A 27,695-nucleotide genomic window follows, 5' to 3' on the forward strand; every position below is an offset into this window, starting at 1 on the left:
TCCAAAAGTTGCCCTTATATGCTATAATCCTAATATCTATCTTTCCATGAAATAAAACACAAAAGTATAGAGATATTCCTAATGCAAGGCTGTAATGGCTATTCAAACGGTATTCCAAGTTCCAAGGGGTCTTGTACTGACTAAGCCGATCTCACTTGAAGGCATCATTCCTTTTCACAGTGGATGTTAAAGCGACCTCAGCAAAAATTTCATTAAGGCATAGGAAGGAAGACGGTCCTAACAACTTCGACGAAACATCTCCTTATAGAGAAGGGGATACCTGCCAAGGCAAATTCAGTCCTCACAAAGTTGTATTTACATCTTGACTATCTTTTTATTTATATTGATTGGAGATATTCCTAATGCATGACTAAAAAAAAATAACGTGAATACGGTATGCACGCAATTCTTCCTCTTGCAAATTATTCATCAACGCTGCCGCCTCCGGCAGTGCCTCTGCCCAAAACCGCCACCTCCGTCCACCTCCGGAGGCGGAGGTAGGCGGAGGTGTTGTCAGAGGTTGCTGGAGGTGGTGGCGGGCGGCGGCACCAATAAATGATTTGCAAGAGGAAGAAGATGAACAGTATTTTAGACCTTATTTGATATTATTTTTAAAAAACTAACCTACTTTTGAAATTTTATTAAAAATATTACTTTTATTGATATTAAGGTCCAAAAGTTGCCCTTATATGCTGTAATCCCAATATCTATCTTTCCATGAAATAAAACACAAAAGTACAGAGATATTCCTAATGCAAGGCTGTAATGGCTGTTCAAACGGTATTCCAAGTTACAAGAGGTCTTGTATTGACTAAGCCGATCTCACTTGAAGGCATCAGTCCTTTTCACAGTGGATGTTAAAGCGACCTCAGCAAAAATTTCATGAAGGCATAGGAAGGAACAGACGGTCACGAAACATCTCCTTATAGAGAAGGGATGCCTGCCAGGGCAAATTCAGTCCTCACAAAATGTATTTACATCGTAACTATCTTTTTATTTATATTCATTGGAGATATTCCTAATGCATGACTAAAAAAGAAACGTGAGTACGGTATGCACACAATTATGTGAGGACCAAATCCAATTTCCTAAAATGGTTGGTATCCTCCTTTATCAAAAGCTAATTGGGATCAACTACTCACATTAAAAGCAGGGCTGCAAAGGGTTGATTGCATTGGATATAGCATGTTCGAATTTGATTTGTTTATATTCGAATTCAAATCGGATAATATCCATCGAATATCAAATGAATTCAAATCAAATTCAGATTATAATCGGATATTAAATAATATAAATAGATTAGATTAAAAAATGATCAAAATAGTATATATTATTAATAAAATAAGCTAAAATGATTTTCATATCATCTTTTATAAATAAAATAAATTGAAAATCATTTGTATAAAACTTGAACATATGACAATTTAGTGGAAATACAACATTAAAAGCAATATAAATGATAAATAGAATATAATTTTTTAAGAGTAGATCCATATTTGGTCCAATTATAAATGGATTGGATTCAGATAATCAGATACCATTGGCAGCCTCCAATCAACTAATTTTCAAAACATGCCTTGGCTGCTAAACACGACTTTGACTCAACGGCCGATGGAAAAACTCTCCATTCTTTTGCTGTCAAGGTCGTCAAAGGCCATGGCGTTCAAGGATACCCATGTACACTTGAAAAGTTGGCAGAACTCACAAAGATTGAAAAGGCGAGACTTGAATTGAAGCACAAACACCCTACTGGTCATAGGAGGTGCTAGTATCCCGCTACTTCACAATGCTCTTCTCTGTGAAAGAACCAAAGGGGCAAAATTGGGCTTTTGAAAAACCACAGCCTCACGTGATGTCACATGCAAACACATTTTAACAGATTGCTAATAGAGGGAGGTCTTTGTCCAATGAGTTACCACCCGACATGTGATGGGAGGTCTTTGTTTAATTTATAAAAAGAAACACCACCAAGGGTTTAGTCTTCTACTTTAAATTAGGCAATACAACGAACCCAAGGAGCAGATGTCCAGATTTCCCCCCTATCAGAGCTTTTTTATATGCGAGTGATGGCATAAGCCACCCAACCCTATTCAGAGATCTATCCATCTATCAATATCCAGGAAATAAAACTAAACAAAGTAGTTTTTATTTGGTCCAAAAGGTGCCAGCAAGCTCACAATCTCTCTTTGGTGAGAGAACAGTTGCTAGCAACGCTTTGAGTTGAACCTCTATACATGGAACTTATAAACTAAGTTCTATGTTCAAACACGAGAAAAAAATTCACCGCAACAAAACACTCGGCTTTGGTCATGGTCAATTTGTATCTCCTGCAAAAACCAATATATACCAAGTGTTAGTATATAATCCATATAAATGCTCCATCAAGACTAATATAATAAGGAATCTTTGGACCAAAAAATAAGTAAGGAATCTAATTTTATTTATGGATAACAGATTTCCACTTCATTAATATAAAGTTATAAACAGAGAATTATGTAGGTAGGGTTACCTACCTCTCCCTATTACAAGGATTACAATTGTGCCCAATCACACCTATTTGCCCCTTGCTTGGCTAAGCTTCAGCCATGCCAACCATTAGCCTCCCTCGGAGCCCATTGAATTTTTATTGTCATTTCCCTTGTTAACCATTTAGGTGGTGTTCAGTGGTGTGGATGGGCCACAATATATTGCATTTCAATTCACACCACATCCATGTGGTGCATTCGGTTGGCCCGTGGTGTGAATCGATCCACACTATCTCATAGATTGCTCCACACCACCGCTCAATTTCTTGTCCACGGGTTTTTCTCGTGGAACCATCTACACTACACTGTTTTATCTATGGAACAATGATCCCATGCTTCGCATGGGTTGTTTTACCCTAATACAAGACCTCTTTTATTAATAATTGTTAACATTGTTTTATTAATAATTAACTTTCAAATATTATTTTATTAATAAAAATAATTATTTTTAATATTAAATATTATTGATATTATTTTATTAATTATTAAGTTTTGAATATTATTTTTATTAATATTAATAATTGTTTTTAATTATTATTAAAAACATTATTTATTATTAAATATTATTAATATTATTGTTAAAATTATTAATTATCATTAATATTATTTTTATTAATTATTAAAACTCTTAGCAATTTACTAATATTTTTCTATTGTGAATATTACTAAAAAATAATATAAAATATTTTTTTTAATGATTAATGGCATAGATCATCTCAAATATTGTAGTTGAGATGCATGGAATCACGCACAGGCTATGGACTGAAATGCGCCACACTTGGCAGAACAGCCACAGAGGTGTGGTGTGGATAAAAACACACCACCTAATCTCTCATCTATCTTACAGAACACCCCCCTAAATCTTTTTAACAGCGCTTTTATGAGTCCAAGCAGCCTTCTTTTCATCCTTCAACCAACCGACCTCTACTTGAGAGTCCCCTTCAATGACCACCCTCCCAAGGCTCATTTATTTTGCCTTTTGAACTCCAAAAGGTACAGCTAGTAATTCAGCTTTTGTTAAATCCCCCATACCAACAGGACCAGAGTACAAGACTAGTAATACAGTTGGTAAAGGAATAAATCATTAGCATGAACAGAAGTACCATCATTAACTTGAGAGAGAATTATTAAGTCAAAATAAAGAGAGAAAAGCTGATTATAAACACTGAACCATGCCAAATTGATCAGGTTTTTACTAACCTGGGAATGATAATATGATTCACGTCACAGATACATCATACATACATATATATATATGTATATAATAAAAAGAGGAGTGTGTGGAGACCAAGGGTCTCTCACCACAGGCCTCACACTGAGTCTCCCCTTCTCTCCTTCACACGCGTGAAATATTAAAAACCCTCTTGTGTCTCTTCATAAAACCCTCTCATGTCTTAATTTTCTCTATTAAAATCACTCATTTCTCTTCTCTAATAAAATCATTCTTAATCTCCCTCCCCCCACTCTTTTATAACCAATGTTTGTAACATCTCTCCTCCCTCATTAAATTCCTTATTTCCCATTAAAAATCTTTGGAATTCTTTTGACCTTTTCTGATAAACTATGGATATAAATTAAATGGGCTCAGTGGGGTTAAGGGCCAACCCTAGACCAACCTTGAACATTGACCTTGGCCTAGAACCAAATTGATGTCAAAACTTAAATTTGCCAACCCAAACCTAACCAAATTTTTATTCAACCCCATGTATCTGCATGGGTTTACTTGCTAGTTAACAAAGAAACTAGAGCACTAATTGTGGGGAAAGCTGTTTAAAGTGATGCCCAATGTGGAGATCATAATGCCTAGAAGCTCCAACAAATTATTACACATTATCAAGAATAAGATGAGCCATCAACTGTATGCACTATTGGTATCCAGTTTAACAAAAATATGGACCTTCGACAAGCCAGAGACCAGAAGACAAAGACAAGCATAAATATGCTAAGATAAACAGATTTGCATATGAAGAAATAGTTGGTTAGCCACAAGTGTAGGGTTCCATACCCACACTCAGGCTCTAGTGTGTGTGGTTTCATACCCACACCTAGTTGTTTCTAATTTCTTTTATTAGTAGTTTCTAATTTCTTTTAAGTTGGGCCGGATGGCCTTATTGTTTCTATTTTTTGTTTATTTCCTATTCTTGTAAGGAACCTAAAGCTATAAATAAAGAAGTGTATGGGGCAGCAGATCATTAACTACTGAACCCCTTCTTTCTTTTCTTCTCTCTCTCTCTCTCTCTCTCTCTCTCTCTCTTTTCTTCTCTTCAAACCTGTATTACTTCTTTAATACAGCAAACAGTTCTTCTTCTTCTTTCAAGTGTATATATCTTGTTTCCTAACCATTTGAAATACATTGAACTGGCTTGATACAGCTGCCCAAAATGTGCACCAATGACCACTCTTTTTTTTTATGAATATCATGACCACTCTCTACCCATGTAAATCGCTCTCCCAGGGATAGTTGAAAATGTAAACTATGCCACACTAGTTTCTTTTGGTAATACATTTTTGCAATAGTTAGTATGATTTGGGAAAGAAAAAGAATAAAGAACTTTGTGAAGGGAAGACAAAAAATTAAACTACACTAGTACTGGTGTATATAAAGCCAAAATACTTGTTCTGTGACATATCCAATGGAAATTTTTTATCAACAACAAAAGGAAATTTATTCAAGATCAATAGCAAGAAAAGAATACAAGGAAGAAAGGAACAGAAAAACCGAAAAAGGAACAAAAATCATCTAAGATGCCCCAACCAGTGCAACCCCAGCCAACACAAACAAACCAAAAACAGCAATATACCTATCATTAATTGACAGTTGCAACTAAACCAACATCATAAACAAGAAGCAGCAGGTAACTCAATACATATCCAAAAATCATTCTTTCAACAACTCCACAAAGAGAGATTCACCCAGAACCATGACTGAGAGTACTAGTGCAAGTCACCACACAAAATGCACAATACATAGAGAGGTTCACCAAGTGATAACTTAATATCTCTTCACATTCTCTGTCAGAATAGATCATACATTTATTTGAACTCTTTGTGTACCAATGCCTAATAAAGACAATGACATTATCATAGATCACAATGTCACATGCATTTCCTATGAATTATTGGGTTGATGGCAAGAAGACATAAAAAGTTAAATACACGTTTATAAGAAGCAAATCAAATGGCTAACTTTGCAGACAGTCAAGAGATCAAGTGCTAAACATGGCCCAACCAAACCCAGTACATGAGCTATTTATGATGTTGTAAGGGAGTAGTTTACCCTTGATGTTTGATCTTTTTTAGAGCTTTAGATAATAAAGCTTTTACATAGATTTTATCACAGAACTCGTATGAGATCCACTAGAGATGATTTCACTAAAAGCTCTACCTGGTACCTCTACCTAAGTATAGAAATCAAGAAATGTTAAGGAAAATGATTTTATGGAAGTATTAAAAAAATCCATAACACTACTTATTTGTATATGAAGATTATTAACAAAGAGTTGGAATGATTATACATGAAACATTATGGTGGTGTGACGCAAATAATACAATAAAAATATTAGAAATGTTGTTATCTTAAAAGTACATTCTGTTAGAGATATATGGTTTGAAACAACTACCTAATAGGGGCATGGTGTGAAAATTCTGCAAACCCAACTTTAATGTAAACCATGTTAGAAGAAATGTTTTATTTTAAGGATTTTTTTTTTGGGGATCAGCAGAAGATTTGTTTTATTAACTTAGGTTGTGTTTGGTATCGTTGCTGCTTCTACTAGAAACATTTGAGTAAAATAGGCCACTGTTTACATAAAAAATTACAATTTTAGTATTAAATGCAGGTAACGTTGCCACTTAATCATGAAACACCAAATTTGATGTTTCTATTATAAATGCCAACACCAATCCAATGCATACATTTTTTTTTTTAGTGGAAGTGGTTATCTGATGTAATGTGGCAAGATAATTTCCCAAAATTTTGTATTGATAAACCCCAAATGTTTCTGGTAGAAACAGCAATGATACCAAGCACAACCTTAGTTATATGAAATCAGTACACTTTGATGACAAGAATGTCATCCCAAGTATCAAAAGCTAGATTACAAAGAAGCTGAGTACAGTTGCTGCCTTGCAACCCCTTGTTTAGCTAGTGGAACTGGTTATCTGATGTAATGTGGCAAGATAATTTCCCAAAAGTTTGTATTGATAAACCCCAAACGTTTCTGGTAGAAACAGCAATGATACCAAGCACAACCTTAGTTATATGAAATCAGTACACTTTGATGACAAGAATGTCATCCCAAGTATCAAAAGCTAGATTACAAAGAAGCTGAGTACAGTTGCTGCCTTGCAACCCCTTGTTTAGCTAGGGAGTCAGTCAGCTAACATTTGCAGTTTCATTTTAATGATTGTTGTAAAATCATATTAGAAAAAAATAAAATTTGTCGAATAATTAATACAGTTGTCCAAATAATTTACATGAACATGATTTGAAATGGTGTTATATGGATTACTTCTATTTGAAACAGTTTGACTATTTTCCTCAAACCTTAGAACCTATATTACGAGTTTTATGAGAGTTTTAATACAAAATATATCAAAATTTAATACCAAAATTATCAAACCTTAATACCTGTGTGCATGTTAGAGAGTGGTCAAATTATTGTGCTTTTGTCTTTATCACCTTCTTCTTGGCCACAAGGTTCATATTCCCCCATCTCTACATTCCTAAGTCATAAAAAATTAATTAATATTTACTTTGATAATTTTCTAGATAAGTTGGAAAAAATACCTGTTTAGAGCATTTTTCAATAAATGATCCTTCTTCTATCTTTTCATCTTGGCTATTGCTTTTTTTTTTTGAGGCATTTCTTGGCCCTTTCAAAGAGTGTATGGTGGAAACCTTGTGTTTAAAATCCTTTAACTTGTTTTGAAAACCTGCCTTCCACAAAACTAGCATCAATGCTACCAAGGAGACCCCATGTTATCATTTTCAACTTGCATACCCTCCAATGTTATAGATGATTGATCAAATGTTGTTTGCTTTAAACACCCTGTCACATTTTCCAAAAGATTTTCTCCTACTTGCATAACCATCTTATAAGCATCATCATTAGATGCAGCTTTATTTACCACTTGAGTGAGCAAATGAAACATCTCTTTCCTATGTGCTGCTATTTTTGTAACTTGATCAGAATAGCAATTAGAGTCATGAGATGCTTCACTTCTAGATGCTTTCGCACCAATTGTCCATCTTTTCAATATATAGCATGAGGGTAACATTTCCACACGTCTATAATCAAGTATCTTCAATGCATGTCTGCATAAGATCCCAACAAATTCAAACTTTTTGCAACTACAACTGACTGAGTCATTTCTAGAATCAAAAATCACCTTAAACCGACGATTCACCCCATACACGCAAATTGTATATTCAACAATTGTTTCAGACACAACATGATCTTCTTCAATTCTGCAATTCAATTGTTGCAATACCTCATTATAAAACATAGAAAAAATAGGGGGTGTATACACATGGGCAGCAAAATCTAATATTCCTGTATGTGTTGCCATGGTTGGGGTGCTTTGTGTTGCTGCAAATTCGGCTTTTAACTCTTCATACCGCCTATCAGTAACCACTCTCTCAAAATGTTGAAGGAATCTTGACAAATCATATTTGATGTTGAGATATTTCTTGAGACAATTATTCAAATTCTCACTTCTCTGTATTGTGCTCATGTCGGCAGAAAATGTTTCTCGTTCAAATGCCAACGCCCATTTATGCCTTTTACTATACAATCTTTGCAACCAATTATTTTCTCGAAGTTCATACCTATTGATCATGTTCTTCCATGCATCTTCAAATTCATCAACATCCTCGCAATCATATACACAACTACTGAAATCCTTAGAAAATGTCTTGAACTTCTCAAATACACCACTAAGGTGTTTTGCAGCATTTTGGAACATATGCCAAACACACAACCGATGATGTGATTCTGGTAGTACCAAATTAATTGCTTTTTCCACAATTGCATCATCATCAGTTAGCATTGCATTTGGTTTTTTTCCTCCCATTGTTTTGAGAAACACCTTAAACAACCACTCAAATGTATCTATACTTTCATCATACAATAATGCAGCACCAAAAATAATTGTTTGCCTATAATTATTCACCCCCACAAATATTGCAAATGGTCTATTCTTCTTGTTTATTCTATATGTTGTGTCAAAACATACCACATCACCGAAATAAGCATAATCTACTATCATTTGTGCATCTGCCCAAAACAGATTTGTAACTAATTCAGCTTGGTCAAGTTGTATTGCATAGACAAAGGATGGATCTTGGGACTGCCTATCTTCAAAATATTGTAGAACATCACCTGCCTCCCCCTTATCCATTTTCCTAGTACGGTATGAACTTAAGTAATTCTTTAAATCTACAGAAATGAACCCAATATTTTCACAATCACCAGCTTCATTGACTGTCAAATCCATTGATACTCTTGGAGCTATCCCTGTATCTACCATTTTAGCTTGATCACCTTGTACCTTACCGGTGATTCTTTGTGATCTCAACATATATGGCATGCTAGGAGTTGCAATCGTATGATTATGAGTTTCATTAAAATCAATGACACGATAACAACCATCCTTCCCACGACTTATCTTCATAACTGCCATACATCCGCATCTTGTCTCTGCTCGGGGATTCTTGACATTGATCCTACGTTTATCTGCAACGCGCTTCCCTTCTCTAGAACAACAAAACTTGCAGAATCTTATTTGGCAAGTCCGCTTGCATACTACTTTATTATCCTTCCGGATACTGAATCCCACCCTTCCAGCATATGTATTATAAAAATCATATGCTTCATCCACTGTTTTAAAAGTCATGCCAATCTTTGGGGTCCACTCTTCAGGAGTAACACTTAATTTTTCCTTGAGTTCATTTCGCATACTTGCATCAAGGCCTTTCCTTTCTTCAGATGTAGGCACATCATCAATCGGTTTCACCGTTTCACTAATGTTAGGTGAAGGATTTACCTCATTTGTATCATTGGTAGTGTTAATTTGTCCATGTTCATCTCCATCAAGTTCAAAAACCAGCCTTTGCATGGAGTGTGGGCTACCCTCCATTCTCTTTTTGATTATCCTATTACACACAACAAATTTTAATCAACCATTAAAATATTATAACATCAAAAATAAAAAGAGAAAAAAATTAAAATCAACATGATAAAAAGAGCAATAGAGTAATTTGGGAATCCACTATGCTAGAGATTAAAAATAGCTTCAATTAATTATCTAACTAACAATTGGACAACCTTTCCATCCAACAAGAATCTTTTTTTTTCATAATTTTCCTTGTATTTTATTTTTCTCACTAAGAAGTCTTTTTTTCTTTTCATGTTAACCAAATACAACACAGATCCAGGCATTGAGATGGCAAGAATGTGGAAATTACAATAAAAACTGAAGTGTCCAATAATAAAGGAAATCATTCTACTCTGTCCAGGTTTTTTCTAAGAGCCTTTCACTCCCTCTAAACTGCTTCCATATATTATGACTATCTAGGAGAAACAAATATCAGATGGTAAGATTGTATATTGGTTCTTTTTTGGATACTGTGGCCATCTAAGATGGGAATCATTGGTTTACATGATGGGTCTGTAAAATACAACTAGAGAAAGGTGAGACAAACAAAACTCTGAAAGCTGCACTGGTTCTTAACAGGAAAAAAAATCAAATAACTTATATACGTTATTGGACATCCTTGCCATGCAAACAACATATATAGAGGATGGAAAAGAAGTCAAAAATAGATCAATATTTATCAGAACTATAAACTTAGAAACATTGAATGCAAATGTCTGATAATTGAGAAACAAAAAAGATAAACAGAGGAAGACTAAAACTTTCATATTTGATAAAATAAAGTGCAGAAGGTCACAATATTTTCTGAGCCTTCGCTAAACTCTGGAGCATCTCTCAAATGCTTAAAGTTGGAATTTAAAGCAATAAATATACACCAAATAACCTAATCCACTAGATAGCTAGATGCATACTGACACAAGTGGGGAAAAAGGAGAAGAATAAGATTAGAAGAAGAAGAAACAATATTCCGAAATCTTAAACATATTTCCATGGACTGGAATTTGATTTGAATTTAATAAATTCTGATTAGCTAATTAGATAATCGGCATCATGTATGTAACAAAAAAATAGTAAAAAATATAGAAACAAAAATTTTCAAATTTGACATGGATCGGCATCATGTCTGCAACCTCAATTATCTTGAACTGTTCTAACTACAAGAAGTTAAGAAAAAAAAAAAAGAAACTAGGGTTAGGGTTCTGAGCAATCTGTTGAGCGGGTTCCAGGTAAAGCCATGGCAAATCCCGTGCAGAAAAAGAAAATGAAAATGAAATATACACCAGTATACCTGGTTTGGCCGCCGGTGAGAGTGAACTTCCGGTAAAAAGCAAACACGAAAAAGAACTTAAGAAGCATCATGAAAGAGAGAGAGGGAGAAAAGACGCTCATTTTAGAGATCAGAATGTGGGAAAATTTTTACCTGGTTTGGCCACCGGTGTGAGAATAATTGCCCGAAAATGTGGACGCCGTCAGAGAAAGGAGGTGGGGTTCAGGTGGCGCGCTTGGCCTCTGTTCGTTCTGCAAACCCTGTGTTTGTTCGGTAGCTTGCTTGGCCTGGTTTAGCCGCCGGTATGTGAGAATAATGGACGGAGAAAATGGACGCCGGCGGAGCAAAGGAGGTAGGGTTCAGGTAGCTCGCTCGGGCGGGAAGGGAAAAATGAAAAAACACAAGTTGGTTTCCAGGGAAGGTCAGATTCGCACATGAGAAGCTTCAGTCGTGTTTCGTGTGGAAGGAGAGTGGCACCGCACCCACAGCGTATTGGAATTGTGTTGGGAGCTAAAGTGCTACCAGTAGATTCGGACAGTCGGTTGTATTGGCATGACACATTAACACCGTGTCGGAAGTCGAGACTTCGGATATGGTCCCAATACAAGGTCCTAACAAACAACGATACATAATCGTGGTATATTCAAATACGATCCGAAAATTCATATGATCTGAATTCGAATTTAAATTTATCAAAAATAAAAGTATTTATCAACCGAGGGCTGGTAAATTGGTGTGTTCCAGCAAAAGTTGAATTTAAATTTTTGCGTAAATTACAAACCCTGTGAATTTTTATATCGTGACAAATACTTCCTCAGCCGTTAAAGTTACATGATAGAAGCACTAAATTACCAAAATATTTCAGTAAATTTTTTCTATTTTCATTTTCTTATCATTTCTTAAAACTTAACTGACCCAAATGGAGATATGTTGCTTTAACAAAGCGGCCGGGAAAACAACATACTCTGATTTTCTGGTTTCATATTGTTCATGTTGTTTATCTCTTCTCTCTCTTTCTATAAATGAATCTTCTCCATTGGAGAAGGCAATGAATAGTACAAAGTGTAAAAAAGAAAGACAATTTTATAAATTAAATAAAAGGATAAAATAAATTAGAAAAGGATAGCTTGGGTACTTGGAAAACCTTAAATAGTCGAATGAGAATATTTTTTGAAGTTAATTGATGGAGCACTATCGAAGGGGTCCTTGTCTAACGGCTAAAGTTCAGGGGGGTCTATGTAATTTACCCAATTTATTTATTGGACTTTTTAACCTTTTATTAGAATTCAATTAAAAAATTCATATGATCTAAATTCAAATTTGAATTCAAATTTATTTTTTAAATTTTCTAACCCTTTATTAGAATTCAATTCGAATCATTTTAAAAAATATTCAATAAGGATCCAATTTGATATACGTTGGATCGGGCTTGTTGGTTCATAGGAATAGAGATTTGGAATTAGAATTGGAATTCATGTAGTTTAGTTGAAAGGAATGGCATTTTCCCATTTTTGAGGGAATGGCCATTCCAACTTCCCCTTTGGGAATGAAAATCTCATTCCAGTTGGTGAAACCAAAAAAAAAAAAACTCCCCAAACACTATTTTTCCATGGTAGTCATGTATATTTTATAAAATCTTATTATCATAACAAAAAAGGTAATTTTGATTCTAATTCCAATTATAGGGATGAACCAGAAAGACTCTCATAGGCTAATAGGATTCAAATAAAAGCACATGCATCATTGAGGTGCATATCTATTTATCTATCTATCTATCTATCTATATTTGTCAACACACATTTTTGTACAAATCCAAATACAAAGAAAAATGAAGACAAATTCAAATAAATTGATTTTTTATATATTTAAAATAAATGGGATACAAATTCTTTGGATTTGAATTCTCTTACAAAAGAGATAGAATCTCTGATTCTCTCTTGATTGTGCTTCTTGCAACTTGAGGATTTGTGTTTGAGTTGAAACCGAGGATCAGATGATGTTTTCCCGTGCTTTAGAAAATGATGGAGATTTCTTCTTTCAATTGGGCTTTGAAAGCTTGAGTTTAAGAAGGATTCTATGAGACTGTTTCTTGCAACTTGAGAATTTGGATTTGAGTTGAAGCCAAGGGTCAGATGATGTGCTCCCATACTTCAGAAAATGATGGAGATTTCTTCCATTAATTGGATTTTGAAAGCTTGATCAAGAGAATGATTCTGCAAGACTTCAAGAGTATTGTTGTTTCACTCTCAAGAAAATGGTGTATGTGCTTCCTTTTTCCCAACAACCTTCTTATTTCACTTAGCTTTTCTCCTTGACCAAAAGTCTCCTCCCTCTTGATGGGAACCCCTATTTATAGATTTTCTGGTCTAATATCTTAATCCCCTTAATTAAGGATTTGATTAGCTTTCCTTACTCTTTTTAGAGAGTGAAAGGCCATTCTTAGAGAATAATTTATCATCTATTATTCTCTCTTCAATCATTAGATAATTTCCATCTATGGGAATATATGACTTCATTGACTAGAGATTTGATTGACTCTAGTTACCTTTCATAAAGAAGAGAGCTGGCAATTTACTATTTGTGGAGAGAATGATTTTTAATTAATTATTGACTAGATTTCCATTTTAGGACTTGAGATGGGTTCTAATTGGATTATTTTCATAAATCAATAAGATTTGTAATTCAAAATTGAGTTTGAGTTTGTCTTTAAGTTTGACTTCAAAGTGGATCTCACATGGACCCTTCGGCCATGCTAATGGATTTGTAATAGGAAAGCCCAAATGTTAGGCCCATGCACATATTTTAGACTATGGGGTATGATCCAAATAGAATAACCCATATTAGGGCCCATGAGCAAATTCGAGTTTATGGGGGTAGGGCCCATTTAGGAGCCCATGAAATTTTTAATGTCTACAAATGCCCCCCAAGTCTATGCTAATGTTGGCATCAACGACATGAGTGTAGACTTGCCTGTTTTACTCAGGGACTATTTGGCAAATCTTTCTAGGTAGACCTCTCCACAACCCTGTAGATAAGAAGATGGGTTGAACTTTAGGGGTTCTGTCTTTAGAGATTAAGATCATTTGAATCGAGTCATGATCTACTGAGTTGTTACTATAGTTGGCTATTTTTAGCATGGAAAGACCAAAAGCTTCATTTAAAGCTTCCTTTTTGGTCCTTTTGTATGCTCGTCTTTATGCCTTCTGGTCTTCATGCTATCAGTCTTTTGAGCTTTCCGCACTTAAAAGACGTGCAAGACACCAACTTAGATAGTTGTTGGATAGTACCTTTGGAGTTTCATATGCGATGGGCTCTAAAGATCATGAGTCGATATTTGTATGGAATAATCCTATTATGAATTTTCACGGGGTAAATCCAAGTACACAAAATTTGGTCTTTTTACATGCTATCTCTATGTCTTTTATCGATACCAAAATGGAAGAAGAACTTTTTTTTCCGGCCTTTTAGCTTTCCGCAAATGAAGAGATGTACCAAAAAGACACACCAAATACCACCTTAGATAAATGTTGGGCAGTGTCTTGGTGTCTTGTATATGACCTCCTCCTTGATCCAACATGCTTTTTATGATGATAGGACCTGGCTTGCTATGTATATTTGTATATGAGTTTTGCATTTACTTGAACTTATGTCCAACATAGTTGGACAAACCGTAATTGTACTTCATTTGTGAGACTATTAGAGGGATAACAGCATCTACAAGGCATGCGATTCATGATGCTATGGATGTTTTATTTAGCCAACATTTATAGAATGATCCTTTATGGTTCCATACGATAATTCGCATGGTAATAGCACCATAGTACCCAAGTCTCTTGCTAAGAAAATTGATTTCCAAAAGAACATATTTTTTGGACTTCATATGTTGGTACCCCATGATTCTTATTTCATCAAAGACTTCAAATAAAGGATGCATCATCGACTTGAAAGTCTTAGATTTAGAAATCTATGATTATAGGGGTGCACACTAGTGTCACTTTATGCGTATGCACTTGCTTAGTTGACACACTGCAAAGAACGTAGATGAATTGATTCTTAGTCCAAGAGGAATATATGAATAAGGGCTGAAAAGTGTCTTAGGACCATAGCCTATCTAACTATTTATTATTATGTCTTGGTCAATGAATATTAATCAGCATGGATATTTATCCTCTTCTCAAATCTCGATTGCTTGGATATTTCTCAAATAAGACTCATAGAACAATTCAGATCAGGTAGGCACAATGTTGTAAGCATGGTAAATGAGTACTTAGAAAATTTTTTTTGACATATATCCCTTAAAATACCCCTAACCTACCCTTGAAAAAGATTAATACCCACTTTTGACATTTGTCAAAATATTTATCAAGTGCTGATTTAACGTACTTACTAGATTTGGTCCTTTTATTTTATCATTGAACACCTTGCATTTGCATGCATTGGGTGCTACTTGGTGGCCCCATAATTATTATTCATAAAAAATATATTTTCTTACCCAAAAAATTAAAGATATCTTTTCCACCGATTTGGTATCCCATCACTATATGCATTTATTTGGAAACCCAATATGGCTTTCTTATTTTTGTTCTTTCTATATTCAGCAGCTTCCTTAATTCTTCATTTTATATGTTAGAATTTATTTATTCCATTAGTCCGTCCCTCATCATTACAGTACCAATTTCAAGAGTCTCAAGAGAACTCAATGTTTGATTGATGGTTAAGACCCTGTGGCATCAATTCTTGTGCAAAAGTAAGTTATTATACAGTTGATTACTCACCTCATTACACATTTTGTTTCTTCTTGAATGCTTTGAATAGAGGTAGCATTAACCAGCCATTGAAGAGATATGCGTATCACAATACAAAAGCATAAAAAATGGCTGATAAGAGAACAACCATATATATGTGCCAACTCTCAAGGCGTTTACACTAGCAAACTTATTGAAAGTCATGCCAAACTTCACTGTATGTGACTCATTAAGGTTGCTGGGTTAGGCTCTATCCATTCGTGTTATAGGTTGGGAGGTTTTTGTTTAATTTATCCTTTACTACAACGCTAGACACATCAATTTGTCCCTTTATAGCAACACTGATCAATGTGGAGCTTCATTTCTTGGATTTAGCTCTTGTTTATTTTTTTTTCTTTTTCTTTTCGATAGGAGGATTCAGCTCTTGTTTAGAGGTAAGTTAATGCATCGACCATCATTTATCTTTGTCTTTTATGCATGAGATCTCCCTCTCTCTCTTTTTTTCAATATTTTGTTATCTCTACTTTGAATAATACCAATGGCTAGGGGTGTCAAATCGATCTAGTATACTTGATCCCTATACATTTCTTTGGCATTACAATTTGAGCTCTTTTGTTTCTTCAACACCATCAATTCTGCTTGTGATGTGTATAAACTTTTAATTTCTGCTGTCATACCATCATTTAAGTTTCCAAATCACTTGTTTATTTCATGGAATGATACTTGGGGTCATCAATCGTAATTTATGACTACATCCTTTTACTTTTGATGATTTAAACCATGTGAACGGTTCTTATCCAAAAGTGATTGTCATATTGCCACCTTTCCCATTGCTTACTCCTAAAAAATGTGCATCGTTTCCATTTGATTGAGGTTAACAAAGGCAATCATACAAAGGGCTTATCACCTATTTTCACATGAATGTGAAGCTAAGCAAGGCTCATAGAGACCTTGGTGGGTATCATAGACCCAAAGGGCTTATCACCTATTTTCACATGATAGTTTGTTGACATTTAAATGCTCAACCTAACCTTTTTGCTTGAGATTTTATTCTCTTTTCTTTTATTGATCTTAATTAAAATGTCAAAACGTCATTGCAGTGATATGATGTTGAGATTGCAACATTCTTGATAGAAGGCCTAAAGAATTCTTGCTCAAGTTAGAGATCCTTGCTTAGACATCAAATTTGATATTGTCTTACTACTATCCTCGTAAGAACCATCTCAAGCAATTTTTGCTCATGTTCTTTGTCCAATGGTTACAAAGGGACTTGTGATGTAGGATTTAAATGAAGGGATGAGAGATCCATCACATGGACGCCCAAAAGTTGTGGAATAGGGTGGGTGAATTTCAAAAAATTATCTCCCTTCAACTAGGAATCATATTCCCTATTTTAGAAAAATCATATTTTTCAAGGATCAATCTTCATGAATCAAACTATATTTGAAACGAAACAATAGGAGATGGATATACCTGATACAGAGAAATAATATTTCTCAATGGAGGTGTTCATGCCCAAAGAAGATCACCAAAGACTGCTCCCACTGATATTTGAAACGAAACAGTAGGAGAGGGATATACCTGATATAGAGAAATAATATCTCTCAATGGAGGTGTTCATGCCCAAAGAAGATCACCAAAGATTGCTCCCACTGAATATGACACAATGGATGGACGAGCAGAATCAGTAGGGTCCGTCCCACAAACCAAATTCTTTAGCAAGAATCCAATGGAGACAGTGAGCACAACTTCCTATCAACCTTTCAGCAAAGACTGATGTCAAGATCCAATCTTGACCACTCCTACAATGTTGGAGAATGAACTGGCAGTATGGCGGCGGCAGGAAGGGATCACAGGGAGAAGGCGCAGTCACACTGTGTATTCTTCTCTCTGTAATTCGAGATCTAGTATCTTTGGAATTTCTGGGATGGTTTTGATGGTTCGCCCCCTCCTGCTTTTATAGGCTCAAAGAGATCAACTCCTGATCCTATCAGGAGTTTCCTAATTCAGATCATTATCTGAATTTGGACTCTCTTTAAGTGATAAGGATAAGACCCTTATCTTATATGCAGATTAGATCAGCCTTCTCCTGATCTTATCAAGAGGTTTCCATAACTGAATTCAGATATGGTCTCTCTGAATGGATAGGGTAGGGCTCTATCCTATCTGCTATTTAATCCCAGATTTGCCCCCTCTATTTAACTAATTAAAAAGAACAGTTCGAAATGGGCTTCAGGCCCAATAAGTCCATGTGCTCAAAACTGCTTCCAAACTACTGCCCAATTGGGCTTCTTTGTATGGCGTGAGACCCAAGCATTGATCTACACATCAGCCATATGGGTTCGGCCCAACCTTTGTTTCAAGGCATGGCCGAATACACTGTTGTGGACAGTGCACCCCCTGAAACCCATCACATGGGCCTCTATTGGGCCCAACACTTACATTAAGTGGTCCCTGGGCCAAGCACCTTATAAAAACCTAGGGACTGTGGGCAGATGCAAGATTAGCCCATCACGCATTATCCTTAGTGGCCTTACACTTAACCTCTCAACCCATAATGATCAAACACTGCCCGACAAGAGATGACCTCTCCCTCGACTGCAAGGAACAGTGTTGCACTCTCTACTTATATGGATCCCGGGAATTAAAACCTTTTGCAAACATTTTAGAAACCGTAATATATATACTTTTATATCTCATATAAAATATATTTTGCAAAACAAATCTCAACGATTGAAATCGGTTGCCGGTAGTCTTGGTTTCCATAAGAGAGAGTGCATCCCCGATCATTACCTTTGTCCGACAAAGGGGCTGATCCTGTCACTATGATCACCCACTCATATGAATTCTCAGACTGTCCCAACATACCCAGGTTTTGACCCCCACTAAGGATCTCACTGATTGGTACATCAAAGACAGCCCAATCCGACACCTAGTGCAGTATCATAATCGAGTCTAAGGGTCAGGTGTAACTTTCCAGTTTTGCCCATTAATCTCCAAGGTCCAAGGTAATATTGGAAATCTGGTCTAGTTCAAAGATTCAATTAATCCTACACTGCATGTGCCTTGGGTCTCACCCTGGCGGCTGAGACAGGTCACCCCAACCGACTTGGTGGCACATCAGTGTCAGCCTTATCAGGATAGGTTTCCCCAGACCGACCCACCGGCTGTGAATATTCTAAACTAACACGAGTCTCATTAGTGTCCAGTTTAAGGGTATAACACAGAAATAAACCACAAGAACATGAATCAAATATGCACTTTATTCATTTACAATAAATGTTAAAAGTACATCATTCTGATTGGAGCTAAGGGCATACAAAGACTGTCTAACATTAAATTACTCTCTATCATCCTTTTATTTTATCAAGATGAGGTCTAGTCTCTTCTTGTAAACTCAACTAGGCAACCACACAAGGTAGAGAATTTAATGCCCAATCTATTTCTCTTTGCAGCGATCCAAGCCTCCATGACTACACACAACAATGGTGTTTGACTTTCAATAAGGACACGTGTTCATTCTTCAAATCAATCATGTGACATTTTATTTTTTTTCAAGGTTTTGTGCTCCTAGAATGAACATATTATTAGATTAACTTCTCTTAACCTCTGTAATTTGTTACTTTGATCATGATGATTTGTTGTGATTTTTTTTTATAGACAACTTCATTTCATTAAGCTCTAGGAGTTTTGTTTTACTTCATGGTTGAGAGATATAATGACATTTTAAGCCATCATTCATGGTATAAGGATACTCGAATGGCACTCCAACAGTTTTGTTTTACACAGATTTTAGGTTTTCACGGGGAGATACTTGAAACACTGAATTTTAAGAATAATTTGCTATTTTTTGGGGCTTGTACACATGTTGCACACACGTCACTTATGTTGCATTGCATTTTATCATTCCGATTCAATTATAGGCAGCTCCTAGTGTGATTGCTTAGGGATAACTATCCAAGAAAGAGAAGGACCCTTTTCTCGTACCTCTAGTACATCCAACCACCACTTGAATAAGGTTGGGGGCTCTGGAATGACAATGTGAGGCCTTAGTAGTGTACCCAAGCTTAGTCTTGAGGTATATGGCACTATTAGAAAAATTACCTACAGAGGCAATAAAAAATGCCTCTAAAAAGAATTAGAGGCACTCAGGTGATTGCCTCTAAATGTTATAGAGGCACTTGACTGATAATTAAAAGCACATCTGATAAATGCCTCCAAAAATAAGATATTGAGGCACATAATCATGCCTCCAAAGCGTTGTCGCTAAAAAGCATTATATTGAGGCATGTATGAATGCCACCAAATGTATATTTTTAGGGGCATTTTAATTAAATTTGAGGCACTTGTAATTGCCTATTTATGCTTTATACTAACACTTGTAATTGCCACTAAAAGTGTTGGTTGCTCTTATTTAGAGGCACTTGCAATTGCCTCTAAAGATCACTTATTTGTGTTTTAAAAAGCTATTTTATCATATGTAAAGCTTATGTAAACCTATATAAAAACATTTAATTTGATATCTAAAACATTTCACATATCTATTAAAAGGTAGCCATTGCTTTCGAATATTATTCCATATTAATTAATACAAATTTAAAGAAAAAAGAACAATCCATCTACAAAAGCATATGGAATAAAAAATATAAAAAACAATTCACTTCCTACTCTAAGAAAAGAAAAAATGTATTTCATCTCAACACCATCTACATTCTCTTTCTTCTACAATTTGCAAGAGAAAAATAATACAACAAAAGGCAAAAAAAAGTCTAATTAGTAACTATAATTTTTCAAAAGCAAAAGCCCTCATGACAACCTGCTCCTCATGACACCATCTTCTTGATGTAGGATCTCCTTCTCAAGCAAAAGCCCAACAATCTGAGCAACTTGCTCTTTATGTTCCTCCATCATCTTTACTTTATGTTCATAGGCCTTGGCAACCCATTCTCTCACCTCATTGTCAATAATTGCCCCAATCTTGCTACTATAAGGTTTTGTCATCATTCCTCTGTGGGAAAGACAGGAGATATACCTTGTCACTAAAACCATAGATTGCTAGTCTACTACTTGGACGTAGATCATTTTGGTTATCTTCTCTAAGTCATTTTGGGCACCTATTGAGATCTTTCCCAACAAAACCTATACAAAAAAGAAAGTGGTCACTATAACAAATAAATATTTTGGATCACATCATGCATCAATAATAAGAACTTTTCTACAATACACGGGATATAAGCTAAGAAACTATAGTCATGATCCCATTACAACAAGAAGTTCAGATTCCCATGGGCATTTATCCTATTCATGAACCTTGAAAAGCATGGAGTAGCAAAATTTTGAAATTCTTTATTGCTGATGAATGATTGTAATTCATGGATCAAAAGCTATAGAAATAAAAAACATTTTAAGTACCTGCTCTGAAGTTTGACCACCTAGTGTCATACATGTCATATCAAATAGTTGCTCTTTGGTCATTAGAAGGTTTTCATTCGGAACATACTGAGCAAACCCAAGTGCTGCAGTACCACAAGGAACAATTGCCACTTTAAGCAAGGGCTTTGCATGCTCCAGGAACCACCCAACAATAGCATGACCTGATTCGTGGTAAGCAACAATCCAACATTCCTGCTTTCTTCTTACCTGCTTAACCAAATAGGATTAGAAGTTTATGATCAGACTCTTGGGAGTAAATAAGAAATTTATTCATTTCTATTTGATTTCTGATACCCATAGGAATTATGTGGTTTAAGAAGAATAAAGAAAGACACAAGGGAAAGTTTAACAGACAATGAAAATTAGTATTAAAAAAATCCTATCATCCCTTAGGGTGGGGTGGGGGGATATCTTTCTCCTCTTGTAAGTCATGTGTATCATAGTGAACATCTTAAAGCATTAACCAGCCAAAACTATTTCTCCCATTACTATCATCCAACAAGAGGATTCTCCTTTTATTTGAAGAAAAACTTAAATCTATGTTAAGACTTAAGAGGAACAAAAAGACATTATCTTGTCTCTTCTCTCATTTTGTGTAAAGGATCAAATGCATTTATTGGAAAAGCAAATAAGAATAGTATATAATTCCTTATTCTATGAGTGTCCATCAAAACATATAAAAAAGAAAAGGAAAAGAAATTCTTCATATTCCTCTAGAAAAGCCATCTACAAAATTCACCTATCTGGGCATCCATTAGAACAACCTATTCACTTAGAATTACCTTAAAATATTAAACAGAAGAAAATTCTTTAAAGTTAATATATGCCTCAAATCACAATGCCTCCTCTAAGGGAATGTTTGGTTTGAAGGAAAATGTAGGGAAAGATAGGGAAACCTATGCAGGGTTTGTAAAGGTTTCCTTACTTTTTCCTTCGAAACAAACACAACCTAAAAGAAAACATCAAATCTAGAAAAACCTGATACAAGAATCAACAAATTCCAACTTTTACAAGGATTACTAGTGAGAAGTTATTGGGAACGATTTTATAAAAGGAATCACAAGATAATAGTAAGGCCACAAAATGAATCAGGCCAAATGGATGGGATGGATTTAAAGAATACTTTTCAAACAGATGTTGTCATGACCAAATGGAATGGCTACACAAACATATTGTACCAAACCTGATGCAAATAAAAAAATGAAGAAGAAACTCTACAGAGGGAAACAAATTTAGGAAACTTGCTTTTGTGGAGCCTACAACCCCAGCTGCCACTTTGGCACATTCCTATAGTAATCTATGGTTGAATTAACTCAACTGGAATCTCAAATCTTAAATAGAAGACTTAAATTAAAAGTGTAGGGGTACTTTTTAGGTCATAATTAAAGTATCTAGTCTGTGACGATATTAATGCTAATGTTAAAATATTTGTAATATTTATACTAAATTGGATTTAACATTAGTCTACCATGCAGAAATCCCTGAGGTGACAAGTAGGTGATGAGGCATAATATCAGCTGGTTGCATATGGAGGTGAACAACAAGTGATGAGGTGTCAATTATTGAAGTCTATATATGTTGTGAAGGGATGGGATATCCATCACATGGACGCCCAAGTGGTGCAGAATGGATAGGGCGAATTTCAAAAATTTCTCCCATCTTTGCAGGGAATCGAATTCCCTATATTTGAAAAACATGTTTTTCAATGATCAATCTTGAATCAAGAACCAAACCAGATCTGAACCAAAAGGAGTAGGAGGGAGGATGTACCTGATACAGAGAAGCAATATCTCCCAATGGAGGTGTTCACGCCCAAGGAAGGATCCAAAATCTGCTCTCACTGAAAATGGCGCAGTGCAGGATGGAGCAGAATCAACAATGTTCTTCCAAAAGAACTTGACCCTTCACAAGAATCAACTGGACGGCTTGTGAGTACAGTTCCAACCAATCTTTTCCCAAAAGATTGGAATCAAGATCAGATCTTGATTTCTCCCAAGAACTGGAGATCGAACTGAAGGTGATGGCGGCGGCAGGAAGGAGGCGGCAAGAGAGAATTCGTAGGGTGCAGAAATCTCTCTTCTTGTGATCTTCAGCTCTGAAGAGAATTGAACATCAATCACTAATTGTATCGCCCCCTTCTCTCTTTCATAATCTTAAAGGGATCAGCTCCTAATCCCATTAGGAGTTGCTAATCCAAATCATATTTGGATTAGAAGTCCCTTTAAGTGATAAGGGATAACCCTTATCTTATCTACAGATCAGATCAGCCATCTCCTAATCTAATTAGGAGGCTTCCAGATCTAAATCTCATTTAGATCTTGGACTCTCTAAGTGGATAGGGTCTAGGCCCAATCTTATCAGCTGATCCATATTAGAATTCGCCCCTTTAAGTGACTGATCAAATCAGCCCAGTTCGAAATGGGCTTAAGGCCCATTTAAGGTTATGTACTCACTTAGCCTTCCAAACTGCTGCCCAGTTGGGCTTCCTTGTATGGCGTGGGACCCAAACATTGATCTACACATTAGCCACATGGGTTCAGCCCAGCCTTTGTTACAAGGCCTGGCCGAATACACTATTATGGACAATGCACCCCCTGAAACCCATCTTGTGGGTTCTATGGGCCCAACACTTACCTTAAGTGGTCCCTGGGCCAAGCCACTTTGTAACACCCAGGGATTGTGGGCAGATGCAAGATTATCCCATTAGGTATTATCCTCAATGGTCTTACACTTAACCTCTCAGCCCATAATGATCAAACACTGCCCGACAAGGGAGGACCTCTCCCTCGACTGCAAGGAACAGTGTTGCACTCTCCGCTTACATGGATCCCGGGAATTAAAACCTTTTGCAAATCATTTCGAAACCATAATATATATATCTTTATATATAAATATATTTTGCAAAACAAAATCTCAACAATTGAAATCGGCTGCCGGCAGTCTAGGTTTCCATTAGAGAGAGTGCATCCCCGATCATTACCTTTGTTCGACAAAGGGGCTGATCCTGTCACTATGATCACCCACTTAGATGAATTCTCGCACTGTCCCAACATACCCAGGTTTTGACCCCTGTTAAGGATCTCACTGATTGGTACATCAAAGACAGTCCAATCCAACACCTAGTGTAGTATCATAATCGAGTCTAGGGGTCAGGTGTAACTTTCCAGTTTTGCCCATCTATCTCCAAGGTCCAGGGCAATACTAGAAATCTGGTCCGGTTCAGAGGTTCTATTAATCCTACACTGCATGTACTTCGGGTCTCACCCTGGTAGCTGAGACAAGCCACCCCAAGAATTGGCCGCACATCAGTGTCAGCCTTGGCAGGATAAATCTCCCCAGACTTACCCAATGGCTGTGAACATTCTAAACTAACACAAGTCTCATTAAGTGTCCAGTTTAAGGGTATTACACAGAAACACACCACAGGAACATGAATCAAATGTGTACTTTATTCATTTACAATAAATTCATAATGTACATAATTCTGATTGAAGCTAAGGGCATACAACTGTCTAACATGTTGATGTCCTTACATCCTCTTCAACAAATCCCCTTGATGTAAGGGTTGGGGTTCCTGAATCACCATAGATGGAGGTTCATCAAGATGAATTATGTATGGATCAAACAAGTTAAAGGCAATTAAGAAAAAACATTGTACCCATCCTGATGCCGCTAAGAACCAGGGCAGATACATCTGCGGGAACTGTATTATTTTTGGCTACAATATGCACTAATTCCAATACCTTTTCAACTCTAGAGCCATCAATTCCCTGTAGAACAGAAGTCCCATAGTGCTCATGCATTCTTATTTTACGCTAAAAATAATACAATTTCTATTCCAAATATTGAACTAATACCATAACTAGTATTTTGCTAAAACTATAAAATGACTTGACATCAAGGTTCAGTAGCAGAAGAACTTACCCAGACTTCACGAGTTAATCAAGCACCCATATCTGCCAAGAGGATAGCCTTCTGCTTGTCTTAGACCTGTCAAAACATATGAATATTGCACCCTCAATTGATTTTTCTTTTCCATTTTGCTTTTTCAAGTTGTTAAATTATGTGAAAATAAATAATCTAAGGATTTTACCTTGCGAATGTGTGCATAATCATAGAGACGAGCATAAACACTTGCACCAGCAACAATTGTTTTTGGCCTGAAAAGTGTTTCACTTTTCTCCAATTGTAATTTACAATTTCTCACAGTCATAACTTCATTACTTGTATACCATCTAAGTATGTATAATTGTATAGGCAATGTATGGATTAACAAATTAATTGTGTAGTTTATACATATTGCATCCAAACAATGGAAGTGGAATCCTAAGAATACAACATTAGCATCCAAACAATAGAAACACATTATCAACAGAGTTGTATTTTATGGGTTTTGGAATCAGCAAAAAAGGATTCCCCTGGTCAAATTCCATTTCAACTAACATAAGGTGGTCCAAACACAACCTAAATAAATAGCAACTGAAATTGAGATAAAACTGCTAAGATTTCCTATAGTTCTTTCTCTTCAATTTATTGCATGTCCTTGCCTACCAAGCGAAAATAGATAGATGGTTCATGTTTTGGACAAAATGAAACTAGCTTTTTTATTAGTTAACTTTAGTAGAAGGATGAGATAAATTTTGGAGTGAATACTGCTCACTGATGAGCATGGCCCTGAGTAATGGCTATTACTTGGGAGGGGCAGATTGGGTAGGATCCTACATTTTTGCAATTTTTTAGTACAAAGTGGCCATCCTCAGATTGGAATCCGCATTCCTATGCATGCCAGCCTTAGAATTTACCATTACATCAAGTAAAATTCAGCAAGACCAATGCACTTTAAGACCTATTTGAAGCCCTACTCTGTTTGATTAATTGTCTCAAAACTAGGGTTATGAGGTGGTTAATCCAGTGTCTCTAGGCTGAAAACTAAGCTGTTGTTGCCAAACATAGAACCAACACATAGTGATAAAGTTGTTGAGCCCAAACTTGAACCCATACAAACTTTGTATCACATGTCTAAGGGATGGGGATCCATCATTCACTTTATCATTTTCAAGAGACCAAAATGTTATGGCACTTCTCTCATATAATAGAACTGGAAAGGGCGTCAAACCAAGGTGCTTGGAATGTGGTCTACCAATGGAAAAGGACATGAACTCAAAAACTTAGGGGCAAGATTTATTGATCTCCATTATACATGCAATTATGTGGATATTTACAGAAAAGAAAAAGAACAATCACATTTTTTCAGAACAAGATAGCATCTTTAATATAGCTACAAGTGGATATATGCTTTTGTGTTATCAAAATCAGTCATAAGCTGATTCATTGAGCGTACTTCAGTGAATCTACATATGCACAGACATATACATGTTGATCAATTATATACACTCCCAAAATTTGGATTTCTTAATTTTCACACTCCAACAGTGGATACTGCTCAACACTCCAAATTTGCTCCATGATATGGTGACTTATCATATTCATTTCCCACCCCACCCCAAAAAAAAGGGAAAAAGAATTAAGAATTTAATGGGCCTAAAACAACCTATCAAATTTTCCTATATATTCTAAGTTATAATAACTACTAATGTTTTTCTTTCAAATATTTTTTCAACTAAAACTTTGAAAGCTGATCAAACTGTTCATTCCTTTCTCAGCAGTTTGATCCTATTCAATCATGATCATAGTTAGTTGATGGCCAAGATTAAGTTGATTGGATGATCATAACTGGGCCCCTTGGCCCCTGTTTGCCAGATTCTAGCTGGTTGGACCTATTGGATGGTTGATCCGGTTCAAAGCCAGAATTGAATAGGGAAATTGAACATTTGGGTCAACCATCATGTAGTTAACCAGATTCACGCAACATCTTACTTGTGTAAATGCAAAAGAATTGAGTGTTTAAAGTGTTGGGATTTCCTACCCACTCTCTACCCGCCATGAATTGGAGCCACACATTTCTATTATGAATTGAGAGATGTGTGACTCCAATTCACTACGGGTAGAGAGTGGGTTGGAAAAGTGAGTAGGAAATTTGGGCTCTAAATTCTGGTTTGCTTTTGCTTCAGGCTAAGGTTTGGAATTTTTTTTAATTGTTTATGAGGAGTAAATTGAGTAGTAAAATGATATATATGTTCATTTCAGTGGAGTGAATCAGTAAGTAAATTCATGTGGCCCCCACTTTGTTTGATAGAAAGTCAAGGTAAGAAGAAGGTGGTCTAAACTCCAAACTTTGCATCAGTTTCTAGGAAACAAAATTTACATTTCTAATGACTGTATATGAGACAGTAAAAGTGCAATTCATAGTCACAAACAAAAGAATGCAAGTCTGAACTACGTGCAAAATCTGTTTCAGGTTCGCTTTTGTAGTACTAACAAGCAGAGCCTCATATGTGTTTTGGCATTTATTGGCAGTTAAGGGTTTAGCAATGGCATTTAGAGGTTTGGTATTTGCTGAACACTGTCCAATCTCATTCAATGAAAAAATAAATAGTATAGTAGAATCATTCATCCAAGTATTTATTTTTATATATTAATATGGGGAAGGTCAACCAAGCATGATGA

General features: G+C 35.8%; 1 protein-coding gene across 3 annotated transcripts; it reads right to left on the reverse strand.

Annotated features, from left to right (window-relative positions):
- Nucleotides 1–1,899: 1,899 nt before the first annotated feature.
- LOC104613158 (protein FAR1-RELATED SEQUENCE 5-like) lies at nt 1,900–11,497 on the reverse strand. 3 transcript variants are annotated; one of them, XM_010280868.3, is made up of 4 exons: nt 11,104–11,497; nt 7,315–9,681; nt 7,156–7,242; nt 1,900–2,327 (listed from the first exon to the last, which is right to left on the reverse strand). In XM_010280868.3, exon 2 carries the CDS (start codon nt 9,663–9,665, stop codon nt 7,488–7,490), a length of 2,178 nt encoding a protein of 725 aa, XP_010279170.1. In that variant the 5' UTR covers nt 9,666–9,681; nt 11,104–11,497; the 3' UTR covers nt 1,900–2,327; nt 7,156–7,242; nt 7,315–7,487. The 3 variants fall into 3 exon arrangements, with proteins under 3 accessions (XP_010279170.1, XP_010279169.1, XP_010279172.1); XM_010280867.3 differs by having other exon boundaries at nt 7,156–7,250; XM_010280870.3 differs by lacking the exon at nt 7,156–7,242.
- Between the last annotated feature and the right edge of the window lie 16,198 nt (nt 11,498–27,695).

This window comes from Nelumbo nucifera, chromosome 1 (assembly GCF_055504915.1).
Source record: "Nelumbo nucifera cultivar China Antique chromosome 1, China Antique-T2T, whole genome shotgun sequence".
NCBI classification, from domain to species: Eukaryota; Viridiplantae; Streptophyta; class Magnoliopsida; order Proteales; family Nelumbonaceae; genus Nelumbo; species Nelumbo nucifera.

Bases quoted from the DNA above. Each gene is read 5' to 3' on its own strand.
- LOC104613158 (XM_010280870.3), bottom strand. From the start codon at position 9,665: ATGGAGGGTAGCCCACACTCCATGCAAAGGCTGGTTTTTGAACTTGAT.